Here is a 17,724-nt window from a genome sequence, read left to right on the forward strand (position 1 = left end):
AAAAATGGCACCCTAAACACCCCAAAACTGACCCTAAATGCCCCAAAAATGGCACCCTAAACACACCGAAACTGACCCCTAAATGCCCCAAAAATGGCACCCTAAACACCCCAGAACTGACCCTAAATGCCCCAAAAATGGCACCCTAAACACACCGAAACTGACCCTAAACGCCCCAAAAATGGCACCCTAAACACACCGAAACTGACCCTAAATGCCCCAAAAATGGCACCCTAAACACACCGAAACTGACCCTAAATGCCCCAAAAATGGCACCTTAAACACACCGAAACTGACCCTAAACGCCCCAAAAATGGCACCCTAAACACACCGAAACTGACCCCAAACGCCCCAAAAATGGCACCCTAAACACACCGAAACTGACCCCAAACACCCCAAAAATGGCACCCTAAACACACCGAAACTGACCCTAAACGCCCCAAAAATGGCACCCTAAACACACCGAAACTGACCCCAAACGCCCCAAAAATGGCACCCTAAACACCCCAGAACTGACCCTAAATGCCCCAAAAATGGCACCCTAAACACACCGAAACTGACCCCAAACGCCCCAAAAATGGCACCCTAAACACCCCAGAACTGACCCTAAATGCCCCAAAAATGGCACCCTAAACACCCCAAAACTGACCCTAAACGCCCCAAAAATGGCACCCTAAACACCCCAGAACTGACCCTAAATGCCCCAAAAATGGCACCCTAAACACCCCAGAACTGACCCCAAACACCCCAAAAATGGCACCCTAAACACACCGAAACTGACCCTAAACGCCCCAAAAATGGCACCCTAAACACACCGAAACTGACCCTAAACGCCCCAAAAATGGCACCCTAAACACCCCAGAACTGACCCCAAACACCCCAAAAATGGCACCCTAAACACCCCAGAACTGACCCTAAACGCCCCAAAAATGGCACCCTAAACACCCCAGAACTGACCCTAAACGCCCCAAAAATGGCACCCTAAACACACCGAAACTGACCCTAAACGCCCCAAAATGGCACCCTAAACACACCGAAACTGACCCTAAATGCCCCAAAAATGTCACCCAAATATCCCAAAACTGACCCCAAATATCCCAAAACTGACCCCAAACCCCACGGGGAGCCGAAGGTGACGTTGTTCATGCAGCCCTGGGGACAGCGGGGACATTAAAAATGGCACCCTAAACACACCGAAACTGACCCTAAACGCCCCAAAAATGGCACCCTAAACACACCGAAACTGACCCTAAATGCCCCAAAAATGGCACCCTAAACACCCCAGAACTGACCCTAAACGCCCCAAAAATGGCACCCCAAACACCCCAGAACTGACCTTAAGTGCCCCAAAAATGGCACCCTAAACACCCCAGAACTGACCCTAAATGCCCAAAAATGGCACCCTAAACACACCGAAACTGACCCCAAACACCCCAAAAATGGCACCCTAAACACCCCAGAACTGACCCTAAACACCCCAAAAATGGCACCCTAAACACACCGAAACTGACCCTAAATGCCCCAAAAATGGCACCCTAAACACCCCAGAACTGACCCTAAACGCCCCAAAAATGGCACCCTAAACACACCGAAACTGACCTCAAAAGCCCCAAAAATGGCACCCTAAACACACCGAAACTGACCCCAAACACCCCAAAAATGGCACCCCAAACACCCCAGAACTGACCCTAAAAACCCCGCGGGGAGCCGAAGGTGACGTTGTTCATGCAGCCCTGGGGACAGTGGGGACAGCGTCACCCCAGAACTGACCCCAAACGCCCCAAAAATGTCACCCAAATATCCCAAAACTGCCACCCTAAACACCCCAAAACCGACCCCAAATTTGACCCCAAATAGCCCAAAACCGACCCCAAACCCCGCAGGGAGCCGAAGGTGACGTTGTTCATGCAGCCCTGGGGACAATGGGGACACTGAAAACGTCACCCCAAACACCCCAAAACTGACCCGAAACACCCCAAAAATGGCACCCAAATATCCCAAAACCGACCCCAAAACCGACCCCAAATACCCCAAACCCCGCGGGGAGGCAAAGGTGACGTTGCTCATGCAGCCCTGGGGACAAGGGGGACACAGGGACATTGTCACCCCAAAACTGACCCCAAATACCCCAAAACTGACCCCAAAACTGACCCCAAATAGCCCAAAACTGACCCCAAATAGCCCAAACCCCACAGTTCATGCAGCCCTGGGGACAATGGGGGCAATGTCACCCCAAAAACCCCAAAACGGAGCCCGAATACCCCAAAAATGTCACCCCAAATAGCCCAGAAACCCCAAACCCCACAGGCCATGCAGCCCTGGGGACAATGGGACAACGTCACCCCAAATCTGACCCCAAAACGGCCCCCAAGTAGCCCAAAAATGTCACCCCCAAATAGCCCAAAAGTGACCCCAAATAGCCCAGAACCTCCCCTCGCCTGTCCCTGTCCCTCATCTGTCACATCACCTGTCCCTGCTCACCTGTCCCCCCCTCACCTGTCCCTGTCCCTGTCCCCTCCCCTGTCCCTGTCCCCTCACCTGTCCTCCTCTCACCTGTCCCTGCTCACCTGTCCCTGCTCACCTGTCCCTGTCCCCTCCCCTGTCCCTGTCCCCTCACCTGTCCCTGTCCCCTCACCTGTCCCTGCTCACCTGTCCCCCCCTCCCCTGTCCCTGTCCCCTCCCCTGTCCCTGTCCCCTCACCTGTCCTCCTCTCACCTGTCCCTGCTCACCTGTCCCTGCTCACCTGTCCCTGTCCCCTCCCCTGTCCCTGTCCCCTCACCTGTCCATGTCCCCTCACCTGTCCCCCCCTCACCTGTCCCTGTCCCCTCCCCTGTCCCTGTCCCCTCACCTGTCCTCCTCTCACCTGTCCCCTCCTCACCTGTCCCTGTCCTGCCCCCGTTCCCCCCTCCCCTGTCACTGTCCCCTCACCGGTCCCCCTCTCACCTGTCCGTGTCCCTGTCCCCTCCTCCCCTGTCCCCTCACCTGTCCCTGTTGCTCACCTGTCCCCTCACCTGTCCCCTCCCCTGTCCCTGTCCCTGTCCCTGTCCCTGTCCCTGTCCCCTCCCCTGTCCCTGTCCCCTCATCTGTCCCCTCCCCTGTCCCTGTCCCTGTCCCTGTCCCCTCACCTGTCCGTGTCCCTGTCCCCTCCTCCCCTGTCCCCTTACCTGTCCCTGTTGCTCACCTGTCCCCTCCCCTGTCCCCTCACCTGTCCGTGTCCCTGTCCGTGTCCCTGTCCCTGTCCCTGTCCGTGTCCCTCACCTGTCCCTGTCCCCTCCCCTGTCCGTGTGCTCACCTGGGAGGCGGCGCAGACGCCGAACGCGCGCAGCACCACGTCCACCACGCGCTGTGACGTCAGCACGTTCCCGCCCACCACGGCGGCGTCGGGGGAGGGGTCAAGGATGGAGCCCGGGGGGATCCGCACCTGCACCGGGGCCAGGCAGCCCTGGGGGGCAAAACACACCTGGGCACAGCTGGGCACAGCTGGGATACACCTGGGATACACCTGGGATACACCTGGGCACAGCTGGGCACACCTGGGCACACCTGGGATACACCTGGGCACAGCTGGGCACAGCTGGGCACAGCTGGGATACACCTGAGCACACCTGGGGACACCTGAGCACACCTGGGATACACCTGGGCACAGCTGGGCACAGCTGGGCACACCTGGGGGCACACCTGGGCACACCTGGGATACACCTGGGATACACCTGAGCACACCTGGGCACACCTGGGCACAGCTGGGCACACCTGATGTGCCCAGGGAGGGGGTGTTGGAGGGATTTGGGGTCTCACCTGGTTTGGGGTGATTTGGGGTTTTGGGCGTTTTTGGGGTGTGTTTGGGGTGGTTCTGGGGTCTCACCTGGTTCAGGTGCATTTGGGCTGCGGTTGGGGTTTTTGGGGTGGATTTGGGGCGCTCGGGGCGTATTTAGGGGATTTGGGGTGGATTTGGGGCCCCACCTGCTTTTGGGGTATTTCGGGGTGCTCAGGGTGGGTTTGGGGTGTATTTGGGGATTTTCGGGTATGTTTGGGGTGCGTTCAGGCTCGCACCTGTTCTGGGGTTTTTGGGGTGCTCAGGGCGTGTTTTAGGGCGGTTTTGGGGCCTCACTTTGTTGTGGGTCTATTTGGGGTGTATTTGGGGTTTTTGGGGTGCTCAGGGTGTATTTGGGGTGTGTTTGGGTTTTTTGGGGTGCTCAGGGTGTATTTGGGGTGTGGTTGGTTTTTTTGGGGTGTGTTTGGGGTTTTTGGGGCACATTTAGGGTTTATTTAGGGCCTCACCTGTTTCGGGGTGTTTGGGGGGGCGCAGGGAGGATTTGGGGCGGTTTTGGGGATCTCACCTGGTTCAGGATGTATTTGGGGTACCTGGGGTCTCAGCTTGCTTTTGGGGTGTATTTAGGGTGTTTAGGGTGTATTTGGGGAGGATTTGGGGTTTATTTAGGGGGTTTTGGGGTGTATTGAGCGTATTTGGGGTGATTTTGGGGTGCTCAGGGTGTGTTTGGGGTTTTTCGGGTGCCCAGGCTGGTTTTGGGGCGTATTTAGGTTTTTGGGGTGCATTTAGGGCTTTTTTTTTGGGTGTATTTAGGGTTTTTGGGGTGTATTTGGCGTTTTTGGGGTGTATTTGGGGTATTTGGGGTTTTGGGGGTGTATTTGGGGTATTTGGGGTATTTTTGGGGTGGTTTTGGGGTATTTTGGGGTCTCACCTGGTTCAGGGGGATGTCGTGCCCCACCAGGCACCGCAGGCAGTAGATCAGCGCTGACAGGGGGGTTTGGGGTTTTTGGGGTGCGTTTGGGATTTTGGGGTGCCCAGGCTGTTTTTGGGGTGTTTTTGGGGTATTTTTGGGGTGGTTTTGGGGTATTTTGGGGTCTCACCTGGTTCAGGGGGATGTCGTGCCCCACCAGGCACCGCAGGCAGTAGATCAGCGCTGACAGGGTGATGGCGCGGGGGGCGTTGCAGTTCCCCAGAACTTGGGGTCCCGTCCCCCCGAAATCGAACACGGCGCTGCCCTGGGGGGGGGGGGGGGAACGGGGGGCGTTGGACCCCAAAACCCAACCAGAGACCGGGGGGACCCCAAAAACGCACCCAGAGCTTGGGGTGACCCCAAAAATGCATCCAGAGACCTGGGGGACCCCAAAACCCGGGGCTGACCCCAAAAACCCACCCAGAGCTTGGGGTGACCCCAAAAATGCATCCAGAGACCAGGGGGACCCCAAAATCCAGGGGGTGACCCCAAAAACCCATCCGGAAACCGGGGTGACCCCAAAAATACAACCAGAGACCAGGGCAACCCCAAAACCCACCCAAAGACTGGGGGGACCCCAAAACCTACCCCAAACCCCCCCAGAAACCAGGGGGGAACCCCAGAACCTCACGCAGAGACCGGGGGGACGCCAAAACCCGGGGATGACCCCAAAAACCCATCCAGAGACCAGAGGGTGACCCCCAAAACCCAGGAGGGGACCCCAAAATCCGGGGGTGAGCCCAAAATCCAGGAGGGACCCAAAAATCCATCCAAAAACCTGGCCTGACCCCAAAACCCCATCCAGAGACCGGGGGACCCCAAAACCTGGGGGTGACCCCAAAATCCCACCCAGAGCCTTGTGGGGATCCAGCTGGATCAGGGTCCCCAAGCCTTGGGGACATCCCCGCGTCCCCACAAACCCCAGGACTGTCCCCGAGGTGTCCCCAAGGTGTCCCCAAGCTGTCCCCATGTCCATGTCCCCATGTCCCCGTGTCCCCAAGCTGTCCCCAAGGTGTCCCCGAGGTGTCCCCAAGCTGTCCCCAAGCTGTCCCCAAGGTGTCCCCAAGGTGTCCCCAAGGTGTCCCCATGTCCATGTCCCCATGTCCCCCTGGTGTCCCCATCTCTGCAGGGCTGTCCCCATGTCCATGTCCCCAGGCTGTCCCCATGTCCCCAAGGTGTCCCCGTGGTGTCCCTGTGGTGTCCCCAGGCTATGTCCATGTCCCCAGGGTGTCCCCATGTCCATGTCCCCATGTCCCCAAGGTGTCCCTAGGGCTGTCCCCAGGGCTGTCCCCATGTCCATGTCCCCATGTCCCCCTGGTGTCCCCATGTCCCCAGGGCTGTCCCCGAGCTGTCCCCATGGTGTCTCCACGTCCCCATGGTGTGCCAGTGGTGTCCCCAGGCCATGTCCATGTCCCGAGGCTGTCCCCATGTCCATGTCCCCAAGGTGTCCCCAAGGTGTCCCCGAGCTGTCCCCATGTCCATGTCCCCATGCCCATGTCCCCATGTCCCCAAGCTGTCCCCATGGTGTCCCCGTGGTGTCCCCAGGCTATGTCCATGTCCCCAGGCTGTCCCCATGGTGTCCCCATGTCCTCAGGCTGTCCCCATGTCCGTGTCCCCATGTCCCCAAGGTGTCCCCATGTCCATGTCCCCATGTCCCCAAGGTGTCCCTAGGGCTGTCCCCAAGCTGTCCCCATGTCCCCAAGCTGTCCCCATGGTGTCCCAGTGGTGTCCTCAGGCTATGTCCATGTCCCCATGTCCCCATGGTGTCCCCATGTCCCCAGGGTGTCCCCATGTCTGTGTCCCCATGTCCCCAAGGTGTCCCCATGTCCGTGTCTCCATGTCCCCAGGGTGTCCCCAAGGTGTCCCCCTGGTGTCCCCTGGTGTCCCCGAGCTGTCCCCGCACCTCTCTGGGCTCCAGTGTCACCCTCAGCCGCACGGGGGTGCCATCGTCCATGGTGTCCTCGGCCGACAGCGACGTCCCCCAGCGCGCGGCCACCGCCCGCAGCGTGTCCCTGACGGCCACCTCCGCGTTGGCCTGGGGTCACACGGGGTCACGCAGGGGTCACGCGGGGGTCACGCAGGGGTGTCCCCAAAGAGCCACCGCCCGCAGCGTGTCCGTGTCCCTGACGGCCACCTCCGCGTTGGCCTGGGGTCATGGGGTCACCAGGGGTCACCAGGGGTCACGCAGGGGTCACGCAGGGGTCACGCAGGGGGATTTGGGGGTTCTTGGGGTGGTTTTGAGGTTTTTGGGGTCTCAGCTGTTTTAGGGTGTGTTTGGGGTTTTAGGGGTGGTTTTGGGGGTTTTGGGTGGGTTTGGGGTTTTTCTGGTGGTTTTGGGGATTTTGGGGGTTTTTGGGCTATTGCGGGGGGGATTTGGGGTTTTGGGGGGTTTTAGGGTTTTTGGGGTGATTTTAGGGTATTTAGGGTATTTTTAAGGTCTCACCTGCACATATCCCATATAAGCCTGCACCGCCCCCAGCCCGTGCTGCCCAATCAGCTCCCGGCACAGGGATTGGGGGTTTTTGGGGCAGATTTGGGGTTTTTGGGGTTTCTGTTGTATTTGGTGGGTTTGGGGTGATTTCAGGGTTTTTTTGGGGTTTTAGGGTCTCACCTGCACATATCCCATAGAGGCCTGCACCGCCCCCAGCCCGTGCTGCCCAATCAGCTCCGGGCACAGGGATTGGGGGTTTTTGGGGCGGATTTGGGGTTTTTGGGGCAGATTTGGGATTTTTATGGGGTTTGATGGTTTTGGGGTGATTTTAGGGTATTTAGGGTGTATTTAGGGTCTCACCTGCACATATCCCATAGAGGCCTGCACCGCCCCCAGCCCGTGCTGCCCAATCAGCTCCGGGCACGGGGATCGGGGGTTTTCGGGGCGGATTTGGGGTTTTTGATGTTTCTGATGTTTGGGGTTCTTTTGGGGTGATTTCGGGGCGTTTTTGGGGTCTCACCTGCACGTGCCCCATGTAGGCCTGCACCACCTGCAGCCCGTGCTGCCCGATCAGCTCCCGCACCAGCCCGATCCCTTTCTGGTTGGCCGCCACCTGTGCCCGCAGGTCGGCCAGGTTGTCCCGCAGGTTCCGCGTCCCCGAGCAGCCGGGGACGGAGCCGGGGGCCAGCAGCGCCTCGGTGACAGCTGGGGACAGGGACAGTGACAGTGACAATGACAGGGACAGTGACAATGACAGGGACACCCACTGGGGACAGGGACAGGGACAGGGGCAGGGGCCAGCAGCGCCTCGGTGACAGCTGGGGACAGGGACAGTGACAGTGACAGTGACAGTGACAGTGACAGTGACACCTCCTGGGGACGGAGCCGGGGGCCAGCAGGGCCTCAGTGACAGCTGGGGACAGGGACAGTGAGGGGACAGGGACAGGGACAGGGGCCAGCAGCGCCTCGGTGACAGCTGGGGACAGGGACAGTGACAGTGACAGTGACAGTGACAGTGACACCTCCTGGGGACGGAGCCGGGGGCCAACAGCGCCTCGGTGACAGCTGGGGACAGGGACAGTGAGGGGACAATGACACCTCCTGGGGACAGGGACAGTGACAGTGACAATGACAGGGACACCCACTGGGGACAGGGACAGTGACAGGGGCCAGCAGCGCCTCGGTGACAGCTGGGGACAAGGACAGTGACAGTGACAATGACAGTGACACCCCCTGGGGACGGAGCCGGGGGCCAGCAGCGCGTCGGTGACAGCTGGGGACAGGGACAATGAGGGGACAGGGACAGGGGCCAGCAGGGCCTCGGTGACAGCTGAGGACAGGGACAATGAGGGGACAATGACAGGGACAGGGGACACTGAGGGGACAATGACAGTGACACCCCCTAAGGACAGAGCCAGGGGTCAGCAGGGCCTTGGTGACAGCTGGGGACACAAAGGAGACACTGAGGGGACAGTGACAGTGACACCCACTGGGGACAGGGACAGGGACAGGGGCCAGCAGCGCCTCGGTGACAGCTGGGGACAGGGACAGTGACACTGAGGAGACAGTGACAGTGACAGGGACAGTGACAGGGACAGTGACAGTGACAGGGACAGTGACACCTCCTGGGGACAGGGACAGGGGCCAGCAGCGCCTCGGTGACAGCTGGGGACACAGAGGGGATGTCCCCAATATCCCCTCAGTGTCCCCATGTGCCACCTTGCTCCTGGAACTCCCCGTTGGTCACCAGTTTGAAGGACAGGAACACCTTTGTCCCCAGTGTCCCCAATCCCCTGGCTGTCCCCACTGTCCCCAGTGTCCCCTCAGTGTCCCCAGTGTCCCCCAGTGTCCCCCCAGTGTCCCCCCAGTGTCCCCATGTCCCACCTTGCTCCTGGAACTCCCCGTTGGTCACCAGTTTGAAGGACACGAAGGCCGCGCCCTCCTGGGCCAGGCTCTGCGAGTGCGGCGGCATCGACCCGGGGCTGGAGCCGCCCACGTCGGCGTGGTGACCACGGCTGGCCACGAAGAACACGGGGCGGGGCACACCTGGCCAGAACACCTGGGACAGGTAAGGGTGACAGTGACACTGGGGTCAGACACCTGGGACAGGTGGCACTGGGGTTACACAGGTGACACTGGGGTCAGGGACATGGCACAGGTGACACTGGGGTTACACAGGTGACACTGGGGTCAGGGACATGGGACAGGTGACACTGGGTCAGGTGTGGTGACCACGGCTGGCCACGAAGAACACGGGGCGGGGCACACCTGGCCAGAACACCTGGGACAGGTAAGGGTGACAGTGACACTGGGGTCAGGGACATGGGACAGGTAACAGTGACATTGGGGTTAGGGACATGGGACAGGACACCTGGGACAGGTGACACTGCAGTTAGGGACATGGGACAGGTAATGGTGACATTGGGGTTATACACCTGGGACAGGTGACACTGGGGTTACACAGGTGACACTGGGGTCAGGGACATGGGACAGGTGACACTGGGTCAGGTGTGGTGACCACGGCTGGCCATAAAGAACACGGGGCGGGGCACACCTGGCCAGAACACCTGGGACAGGTGACATTGAGGGGTTACAGAGGTGACACTGGGGTTACACAGGTGACACTGGGGTCAGGGACATGGGACAGGTGACACTGGGTCAGGTGTGGTGACCCTGGCTGGCCATAAAGAACACGGGGCGGGGCACACCTGGCCAGAACACCTGGGACAGGTGACATTGAGGGGTTACAGAGGTGACACTGGGGTTACACAGGTGACACTGGGGTCAGGGACATGGGACAGGTGACACTGGGGTGAGACACCTGGGACAGGTGACACTGGGGTTACACAGGTGACACTGGGTTGCACACCTGGGGACAGGTGACATTGGCGGGGGGGGCTGAAAACCCTGAGGACACCCGACCTGGACACCTGGGGGGGGACAGACAGGTGTCCCCAGGTGTGTCACAGGTGTTTCCCAGGTGTATCCCAGGTGCCCCCAGGTGTGTCCCAGGTGTCCCCAGATATGTCCCCAGGTGTCACAGGTGTGTCACAGGTGTGTCCCCACCTGTCCCAGGTGTGTCACTCACAGGTGTGATGAGGGCCAGGTCAGGCAGGTGGCTGCCCCCCTGTCCCAGGTGTGTCCCAGGTGTGTCACTCACAGGTGTCCCAGCTGTCCCCAGGTGTGTCACTCACAGGTGTGATGTCACCTGTCCCAGGTGTGTCCCCAGGTGTGTCCCTGTCTCAGGTGTGTCCCCAGGTGTGTCACTCCCAGGTGTGATGTCACCTGTCCCAGGTGTGTCACCTGTCCCAGCTGTGATGTCACCTGTCCCAGGTGTGTCCCAGGTGTGTCACTCCCAGGTGTGATGTCACCTGTCCCAGGTGTGTCCCAGGTGTGTCCCAGGTGTGTCACTCACAGGTGTGTCCCCAGGTGTGTCCCCAGGTGTGTCCCAGGTGTGTCACTCACTCCCTCCCAGGTGTGATGTCACCTGTCCCAGGTGTGATGTCCCCTGTCCCACGTGTGATGTCACCTGTCCCAGGTGTGTCACTCCCTCCCAGGTGTGATGTCACCTGTCCCAGGTGTGTTGCTAACTCCCAGGTGTGATGTCACCTGTCCCAGGTGTGTCCCAGGTGTGTCCCAGGTGTGATGTCCCCTGTCCCAGCTGTGATGTCCCCTGTCCCAGGTGTGTCCCAGGTGTGTCCCTCCCTCACTCACAGGTGTGATGACGGTCAGGTCGGGCAGGTGGCTGCCCCCCTGTCCCAGGTGTGTCCCAGGTGTGTCCCAGGTGTGTCCCAGGTGTGTCACTCACAGATGTGATGACGGTCAGGTCGGGCAGGTGGCTGCCCCCCTGTCCCAGGTGTGTCCCAGGTGTGATGTCCCCTGTCCCAGGTGTGTCCCAGGTGTGTCACTCCCTCCCAGGTGTGATGTCACCTGTCCCAGGTGTGTCACTCACTCCCTCCCAGGTGTGATGTCACCTGTCCCAGGTGTGTTGCTCACTCACAGGTGTGATGTCCCCTGTCCCAGCTGTCCCCAGGTGTGTCCCTCCCTCACTCACAGGTGTGATGACGGTCAGGTCGGGCAGGTGGCTGCCCCCCTGTCCCAGGTGTGTCCCAGGTGTGTCCCAGGTGTGTCCCAGGTGTGTCACTCACTCACAGGTGTGATGACGGTCAGGTCGGGCAGGTGGCTGCCCCCCGCCCGGGGGTGGTTGCTCAGGATCACGTCTCCTTCCCTCAGCTCCGCGCCCAGGTTACGGATCTGGGGGGGGGGGGACGGGGGGGTGAACCCCAAACCCACCCCGGGAACCCCAAAATCTCCCCCGGATCCCCAAATCCCCCCCAGAAATTCCCAAATCTCCCCAAATACACCCAGGATCCCAAATCCTCTCCCAGAACCCCCAAATCCCCCCAAATTTCCCCTCCCCGGAACCCCCAAATCCTCTCCAGAGCTCCCAAATCCCTTCCAGGACCCCAAAGCCCCTCCAAGACCCCAAATCCTCCCCAAATCACCCCAAATTCCCTCTGGGATCCCCAAATCCTCCCCAAATCACCCCAAATTCCCTCTGGGATCCCCAAATCCTCTCAAATCACCCCAAATTCCCTCTGGGATCCCCAAATCCTCCCCAAATCACCCCAAATTCCCTCTGGGATCCCCAAATCCTCCCCAAATCACCTCCTGAACCCCCCAGATCCCCTCCAGGACACCCCAGGATCCCAAATCCCCCCCAAATCTCCCCCAGGAACTCCCCCAGATCCCCCCACGACCCCAAATTACCCCCTGGGATGCCCCCAAAATCTCCCCAAATCCCCCCAGGACCCCCCACATTCCCCCCAAATGCCTCACCTGGAACTGCTCAGCTCCTGCACGGCCCTGGGACCCCCCAAACCCTCCCCAAACCCACCCAAATCTCCCCCAAATCCACCCAGGACCCCTCAAATCCCCCTGGGACCCACCTGAGCACACCTGGGACCCCCCAGATTCCCCCAAATCTGCCTCAAACCCCCCTAGGACACCCCCAAACGCCCCAAAATCTCCCCCAAATTCCCTCACCTGGAAAGGCACGGTTTCTGCATGGCCCTGGGACCCCCAAACACACCTGGGACCCCCAAATCCACTCAGGACCCCTCAAATCCCCCTGGGACCAACCTGAGCACACCTGGGACACCCCTGATCCCCCTAAATCCGCCTCAAACCCCCCTAGGACACCCCCAAACCCCCCAAATCCCCCCAAATCCCCTCATCTGGAACTGCACGGCTCCTGCAAGGCCCAGGAGATGCCCAAACACACCTGGGACCCCCTGGGACCCCCCAAATCCCCCCCAGGACCCCCCAAATTCCCTCACCTGGAACTGCACAGCTCCTGCACAGCCCTGGGACCCCCTGGGACCCCCCCCCAAATCCACTCAGGACCCCTTCAAATCCCCCTGGGGCCCACCTGAGCACACCTAGGACCCCCCAAAATCCCCCCCAAATCCCCCCAGGACCCCCCAAATTCCCTCACCTGGAACTGCACGGCTCCTGCATGGCCCTGGGACCCCCTGGGACCCCCCCAAATCCACTCAGGACCCCTTCAAATCCCCCTGGGGCCCATCTGAGCACACCTGGGACCCCCCAAATCCCCCCCAAATCCCCCCAAATCCCCCCCAAATTCCCTCACCTGGAACTGCACGGCCTCCTGCATGGCGCCCAGGTGCACGGGGATGTGGGGGGCGTTGGACACGAGCCCCCCGTCGGGCCCGAACAGGGCGCAGGAGAAGTCCAGGCGCTCCTTGATGTTGGTGGAGATGGCCGTGCGCTGCAGCGTGCGCCCCATCTGCTCTGCGGGGACACGGGAGCCTCAGCGGGGACCCCGAAACCCGGGGGGACCCCTGGGAACCGACCCGGAGACCCCGGGACCACCCCGGGACCAGCCCGGGACCAGCCCGGGACCCCCAGCCCTGGGTCTGCCTCGAGGGGTGGGTTTGAATTGAGGGGTCCCTGTCTTTGGGGACCCTCAGGGGCACCCCAAAATCCGGGGGTACCCACAGGGACCACCCCGGGACCCCCAGCCCTGGATCTGCCTTGGGGAGCTGGGGGGATGAATTGGGAGATGAGGGAATGGGGGGGGGATTGTGACCGTGGGGACCCCCAGGGACACCCCAAAAATGGGGACACCCCAAAAATGGGGACACCCCAGGGGGACCCCCAGGGACCAGCCCAGAGACCCCCAAGGCCACTCCAGGACCACCCAGGACCCCCCAAAGCCCCCCCAAATCCCCCCAAATCCCCCCAAATCCCCCCCAGTGATGCTGATGAAGCTCCAAGAGACCTCTCAGGACCCCCCAAAGCCCCCCAGGACCCACCTGTGATGCTCATGAAGCCCGAGGACACCCCTCAGGACCCCCCAAATCCCCCCTAAAGCCCCCCAAAGTCCCACCTGCGATGCTCATGAAGCTCCAAGAGACCCCCAAGAGACCCCTCAGGACCCCCCAAATCCCCCCCAAAGCCCCCCAGGACCCCCCTGTGATGCTCATGAAGCCCCAGAACACCCCTCAGGACCCCCCAAATCCCCCCAAATCCCCCCCAAATTCCCCCAGGACCCACCCGCGATGCTCATGAAGCGGTGCGAGAACACCGACAGCGCCACCGGCTCCAGCCCCGTGCCCAGGGCGGGCGCCGTGCCCGCGGTCACCTCGATGCTGATGTCCCCGAGGGCGGTGACGCGCGCCACGCAGCCCGGCTCCACCACGATCGTGCTGGGGGGGCACGCGGTCACCTCGGGGTGCCCCAACCCCCCCGGGGTGCCCCCAAACCCCCCGGGGTGCCCCAACCCCCCCGGGGTCCCCCAAACCCCCCCGGGGTGCCCCAAACCCCCCCGGGGTCCCATGGGTCATCCAGGGGTCACCTCGGGGTCCCCTCCAGGGGTGCCACCCCAGCCCAGGGCTCCCCGTGTCCCCCACAGCTCCTTGGGGTCCCCAGGGGTCACCTCGGGGTCCCCCAAACCCCTCCTAGTGTCCCCCCCCCCCCATGCCTGGGTCTACCTGTCCCCGTCCCCCCCCGTCCCCGTCCTCAGGGTCCCCCCTGTCCCTGTCCCATCCCTGTCCGTGTGTCCGTGTGTCCATATGTCCGTGTGTCCGTGTGTCCGTGTGTCACCTGTTGGTGTCGATGATGATGGCCGGCCCGGGCAGGGCGTGGTCCCTGTCCCTGTGTCCCCCTGTCCCTGTCCCCTGTGTCCCTGTCCCCTGTGTCCCTGTCCCATCCCTGTCCGTGTGTCCGTGTGTCCGTGTGTCCGTGTGTCACCTGTTGGTGTCAATGACGATGGCCAGCCTGGGCATGGCGTGGTCCCTGTCCCTGTGTCCCCATTGTCCCCCTGTCCCCTGTGTCCCTGTCCCATCCCTGTCCGTGTGTCCGTGTGTCCGTGTGTCCGTGTGTCACCTGTTGGTGTCGATGATGATGGCCGGCCCGGGCAGGGCGTGGTCCGAGCCCAGCTCCCCCAGCAGGAACACGGGGGTGTCCTGGTACCCCCCCTCAAAATAGCACCGGGTCACCTGGGGGGGGACATTGGGGACATTGGGGTCAGCCCTGAGTCACCTGAGGGGGGGGGGACATTGGGGACACACCTGGGGTCAGCCCTGGGTCACACGGGGGTGTCCCGGTACCCCGCCTCAAAGTAGCACTGGGTCAGCCCTGGGGTCACTTTGGGTCAGCCCTGGGGTCACCTTGGGGTCACCGTGGGGTCACCCCCAGACCCGAGCTCCCCCCAGCCCCCCCTTCACCGTCTGCCCTTGGGGGGGGCTCAGGCACGGGCTCGGTGCCCCCCCCTCCCCCCCCATCCCGGGTGCTCCCCCCCCAGTGCCCCCCCCCATCCCGGGTACCCCCTGTTCCCTGTGCCCCCCCCCATCCCGGGTACCCCCTGTTCCCTGTGCCCCCCCCCATCCCGGGTGCCCCCCCCCCAGCCCCCCCTCACCGTCTCCACTCTCGGGGGGGTCCCGCGGGGTCCCAGGGGGGGCTCGGGCACGGGGTCGGTGCTGCCGGTGCCCCTGACCCGCAAATCATCCACGAGCACGGCCCGGCCCGGGATGGTGAAACCAAACTCCTGCTGGTACCTGGGGACAGGGGGACATGGGGACAGGGGGACATGGGGACAGGGACACAGGGACACACAGACAGGGACACACGGCCCGGCCCGGGATGGTGAAACCAAACTCCTGCTGGTACCTGGGGATAGGGGGACATGGGGACATGGGGACATGGGGACAGGGACACAGGGACAGGGACACACAGACAGGGACACACAGACAGGGACACACAGCCCGGCCCGGGATGGTGAAACCAAACTCCTGCTGGTACCTGGGGACATGGGGACATGGGGACAGGGACACAGGGACAGGGACACACAGACAGGGACACAGACAGGGACACACAGCCCGGCCCGGGATGGTGAAACCAAACTCCTGCTGGTACCTGGGGACAGGGGGACATGGGGACATGGGGACATGGGGACAGGGACACAGGGACAGGGACACACAGACAGGGACACACAGACAGGGACACACAGACAGGGACACACGGCCCGGCCCGGGATGGTGAAACCAAACTCCTGCTGGTACCTGGGGACAGGGGGACATGGGGACATGGGGACATGGGGACAGTGACACAGGGACAGGGACACACAGACAGGGACAGTGACACACAGGGGAGTGTCAGCCACAGCGACACCAGGACAGGGACATGGGGACAGGGACATACGGGGAGGGGACAGGGACACATGGGGGGACAAGGACACTGACCCCGGTGGGACAGGGACACACTGACAGGGGAAAGGGACAGACAGAGAGAAGGGATTGGGGGGCTGGGATGGGAGGATTGGGACAGCACTGGGACAGCACTGGGGGCACTGGGACAGCACTGGGGGCACTGTGACAGGTTGGGTGGCACTGTGATAGGTTTGGTGGCACTGGGATGACACTGTGACAGGTTTGGTGGCTCTGGGATGGCACTGGTGGCCCTGTGACAGGTTGGTGGTGGCACTGGTGGCACTGTGACAAGTTTGGTGGCCCTGTGGTGGCACTGGTGGCCCTGTGGCAGGTTTGGTGGCACTGGTGGCCCTGTGACAGGTTTGGTGGCACTGTGGTGGCACTGGTGGCACTGTGACAGGTTGGTGGCCCTGGGATGGCACTGGTGGCCCTGTGGCAGGTTGGTGGTGGCACTGGTGGCACTGTGACAAGTTTTGTGGCCCTGTGGTGGCACTGGTGGCCCTGTGGCAGGTTTGGTGGCACTGTGGTGGCACTGGTGGCCCTGTGGCAGGTTTGGTGGCACCGGTGGCCCTGTGGCAGGTTGGTGGTGGCACTGGTGGCCCTGTGGCAGGTTTGGTGGCACTGGTGGCCCTGTGGCAGGTTTGGTGGCACTGGTGGCCCTGGGGTGGCCCTGGTGTCACTCACCTCTCGGTGAAGGCCCCCAGGAAGTCGCCGGCGCCGCAGGTGCCCGGCCCGGGCGGGTGTCCCTGCGCTGACACCATCAGGGCGCAGTCGGTGCCCTCGTAGCGCAGGTGCAGGAACGGCTCCGTGCGGATCTGAGCCCTGCGGGGACACGCGCACACCCTGGCACCGTGGCACCATGGCACCGTGTCACCATGGCACCGTGTCACCATGGCACCGTGTCACCCTGGCACCGTGTCACCAGTGTCACTGTGTCACCGTGGCACCAGTGTCACCCTGGCACCGTGTCACCCTGGCACCGTGTCACCGTGTCACCCTGGCACCGTGGCACCATGGCACCGTGTCCCCAGTGTCACTGTGTCACCGTGTCACCAGTGTCACCCTGGCACTGTGTCACCATGGCACCGTGTCACCAGTGTCACTGTGTCACCGTGTCACCCTGGGACCGACACCCCGGCACCGTGTCACCCTGGGACCATGTCACCGTGTCACCGTGTCACCGTGTCACCATGTCACCGTGTCACCAGTGTCACCCTGGCACCATGTCACCAGTGTCACTGTGTCACCGTGTCACCAGTGTCACCCTGGCACCGTGTCACCCTGGGACTGACACCCTGGCACCGTGTCACCATGGCACCGTGTCCCCAGTGTCACTGTGTCACCACTGTCACCGTGTCACCCTGTCACCCACATTGTCACACGGGCACTGTCACCATGTCACCCACACTGTCACGCGGGTGTCCGGGCACTGTGTCACCGTGTCATCATGTCACATGGGCACCCTGTCGCCCTGTCACTACATCACACTGCCACCGTGTCACCACTGTCACCCACACTGTCACCAGTGTCACCCTGTCACCCACACTGTCACACGGGCACCCACATTGTCACATGGGCACCGTGTCACCACTGTCACTGTGTCACCCTGGCACCAGCGTCACTCTGGCACCATGTCACTGCCACCATGTCACCACCACCACCACGTCACCCTGACCCTGCTGTCACCACATCACGCTGGCACCAGTGTCACTGTGTCACCCTGTCCCCGTGTCACCACCACTGCGTCACCCTGTCCCCGTGTCACTGTCACTGTGTCACCCTGTCCCCGTGTCACCGCCACTGTGTCACACTGGCCCTGCTG

At 61.9% G+C, this 17,724-nt stretch overlaps 1 protein-coding gene across 1 annotated transcript in view; it reads right to left on the minus strand.

The window, feature by feature from the left end:
- The window catches only part of OPLAH (5-oxoprolinase, ATP-hydrolysing), a 46,308-nt gene that overhangs the window by 9,268 nt on the left and 19,316 nt on the right, over nt 1–17,724 (minus strand). The window contains 11 exon segments of the mRNA XM_066571318.1: nt 3,293–3,442; nt 4,870–5,004; nt 6,643–6,774; nt 7,691–7,875; nt 9,055–9,229; nt 11,323–11,424; nt 12,824–12,984; nt 13,750–13,901; nt 14,581–14,693; nt 15,113–15,251; nt 16,587–16,724. Of these exon segments, the coding sequence (XP_066427415.1) occupies nt 3,293–3,442; nt 4,870–5,004; nt 6,643–6,774; nt 7,691–7,875; nt 9,055–9,229; nt 11,323–11,424; nt 12,824–12,984; nt 13,750–13,901; nt 14,581–14,693; nt 15,113–15,251; nt 16,587–16,724 (1,582 nt within the window).

The sequence above is a fragment of the Molothrus aeneus genome, unplaced genomic scaffold (genome assembly GCF_037042795.1).
Source record: "Molothrus aeneus isolate 106 unplaced genomic scaffold, BPBGC_Maene_1.0 scaffold_43, whole genome shotgun sequence".
Classification (NCBI taxonomy): Eukaryota; Metazoa; Chordata; class Aves; order Passeriformes; family Icteridae; genus Molothrus; species Molothrus aeneus.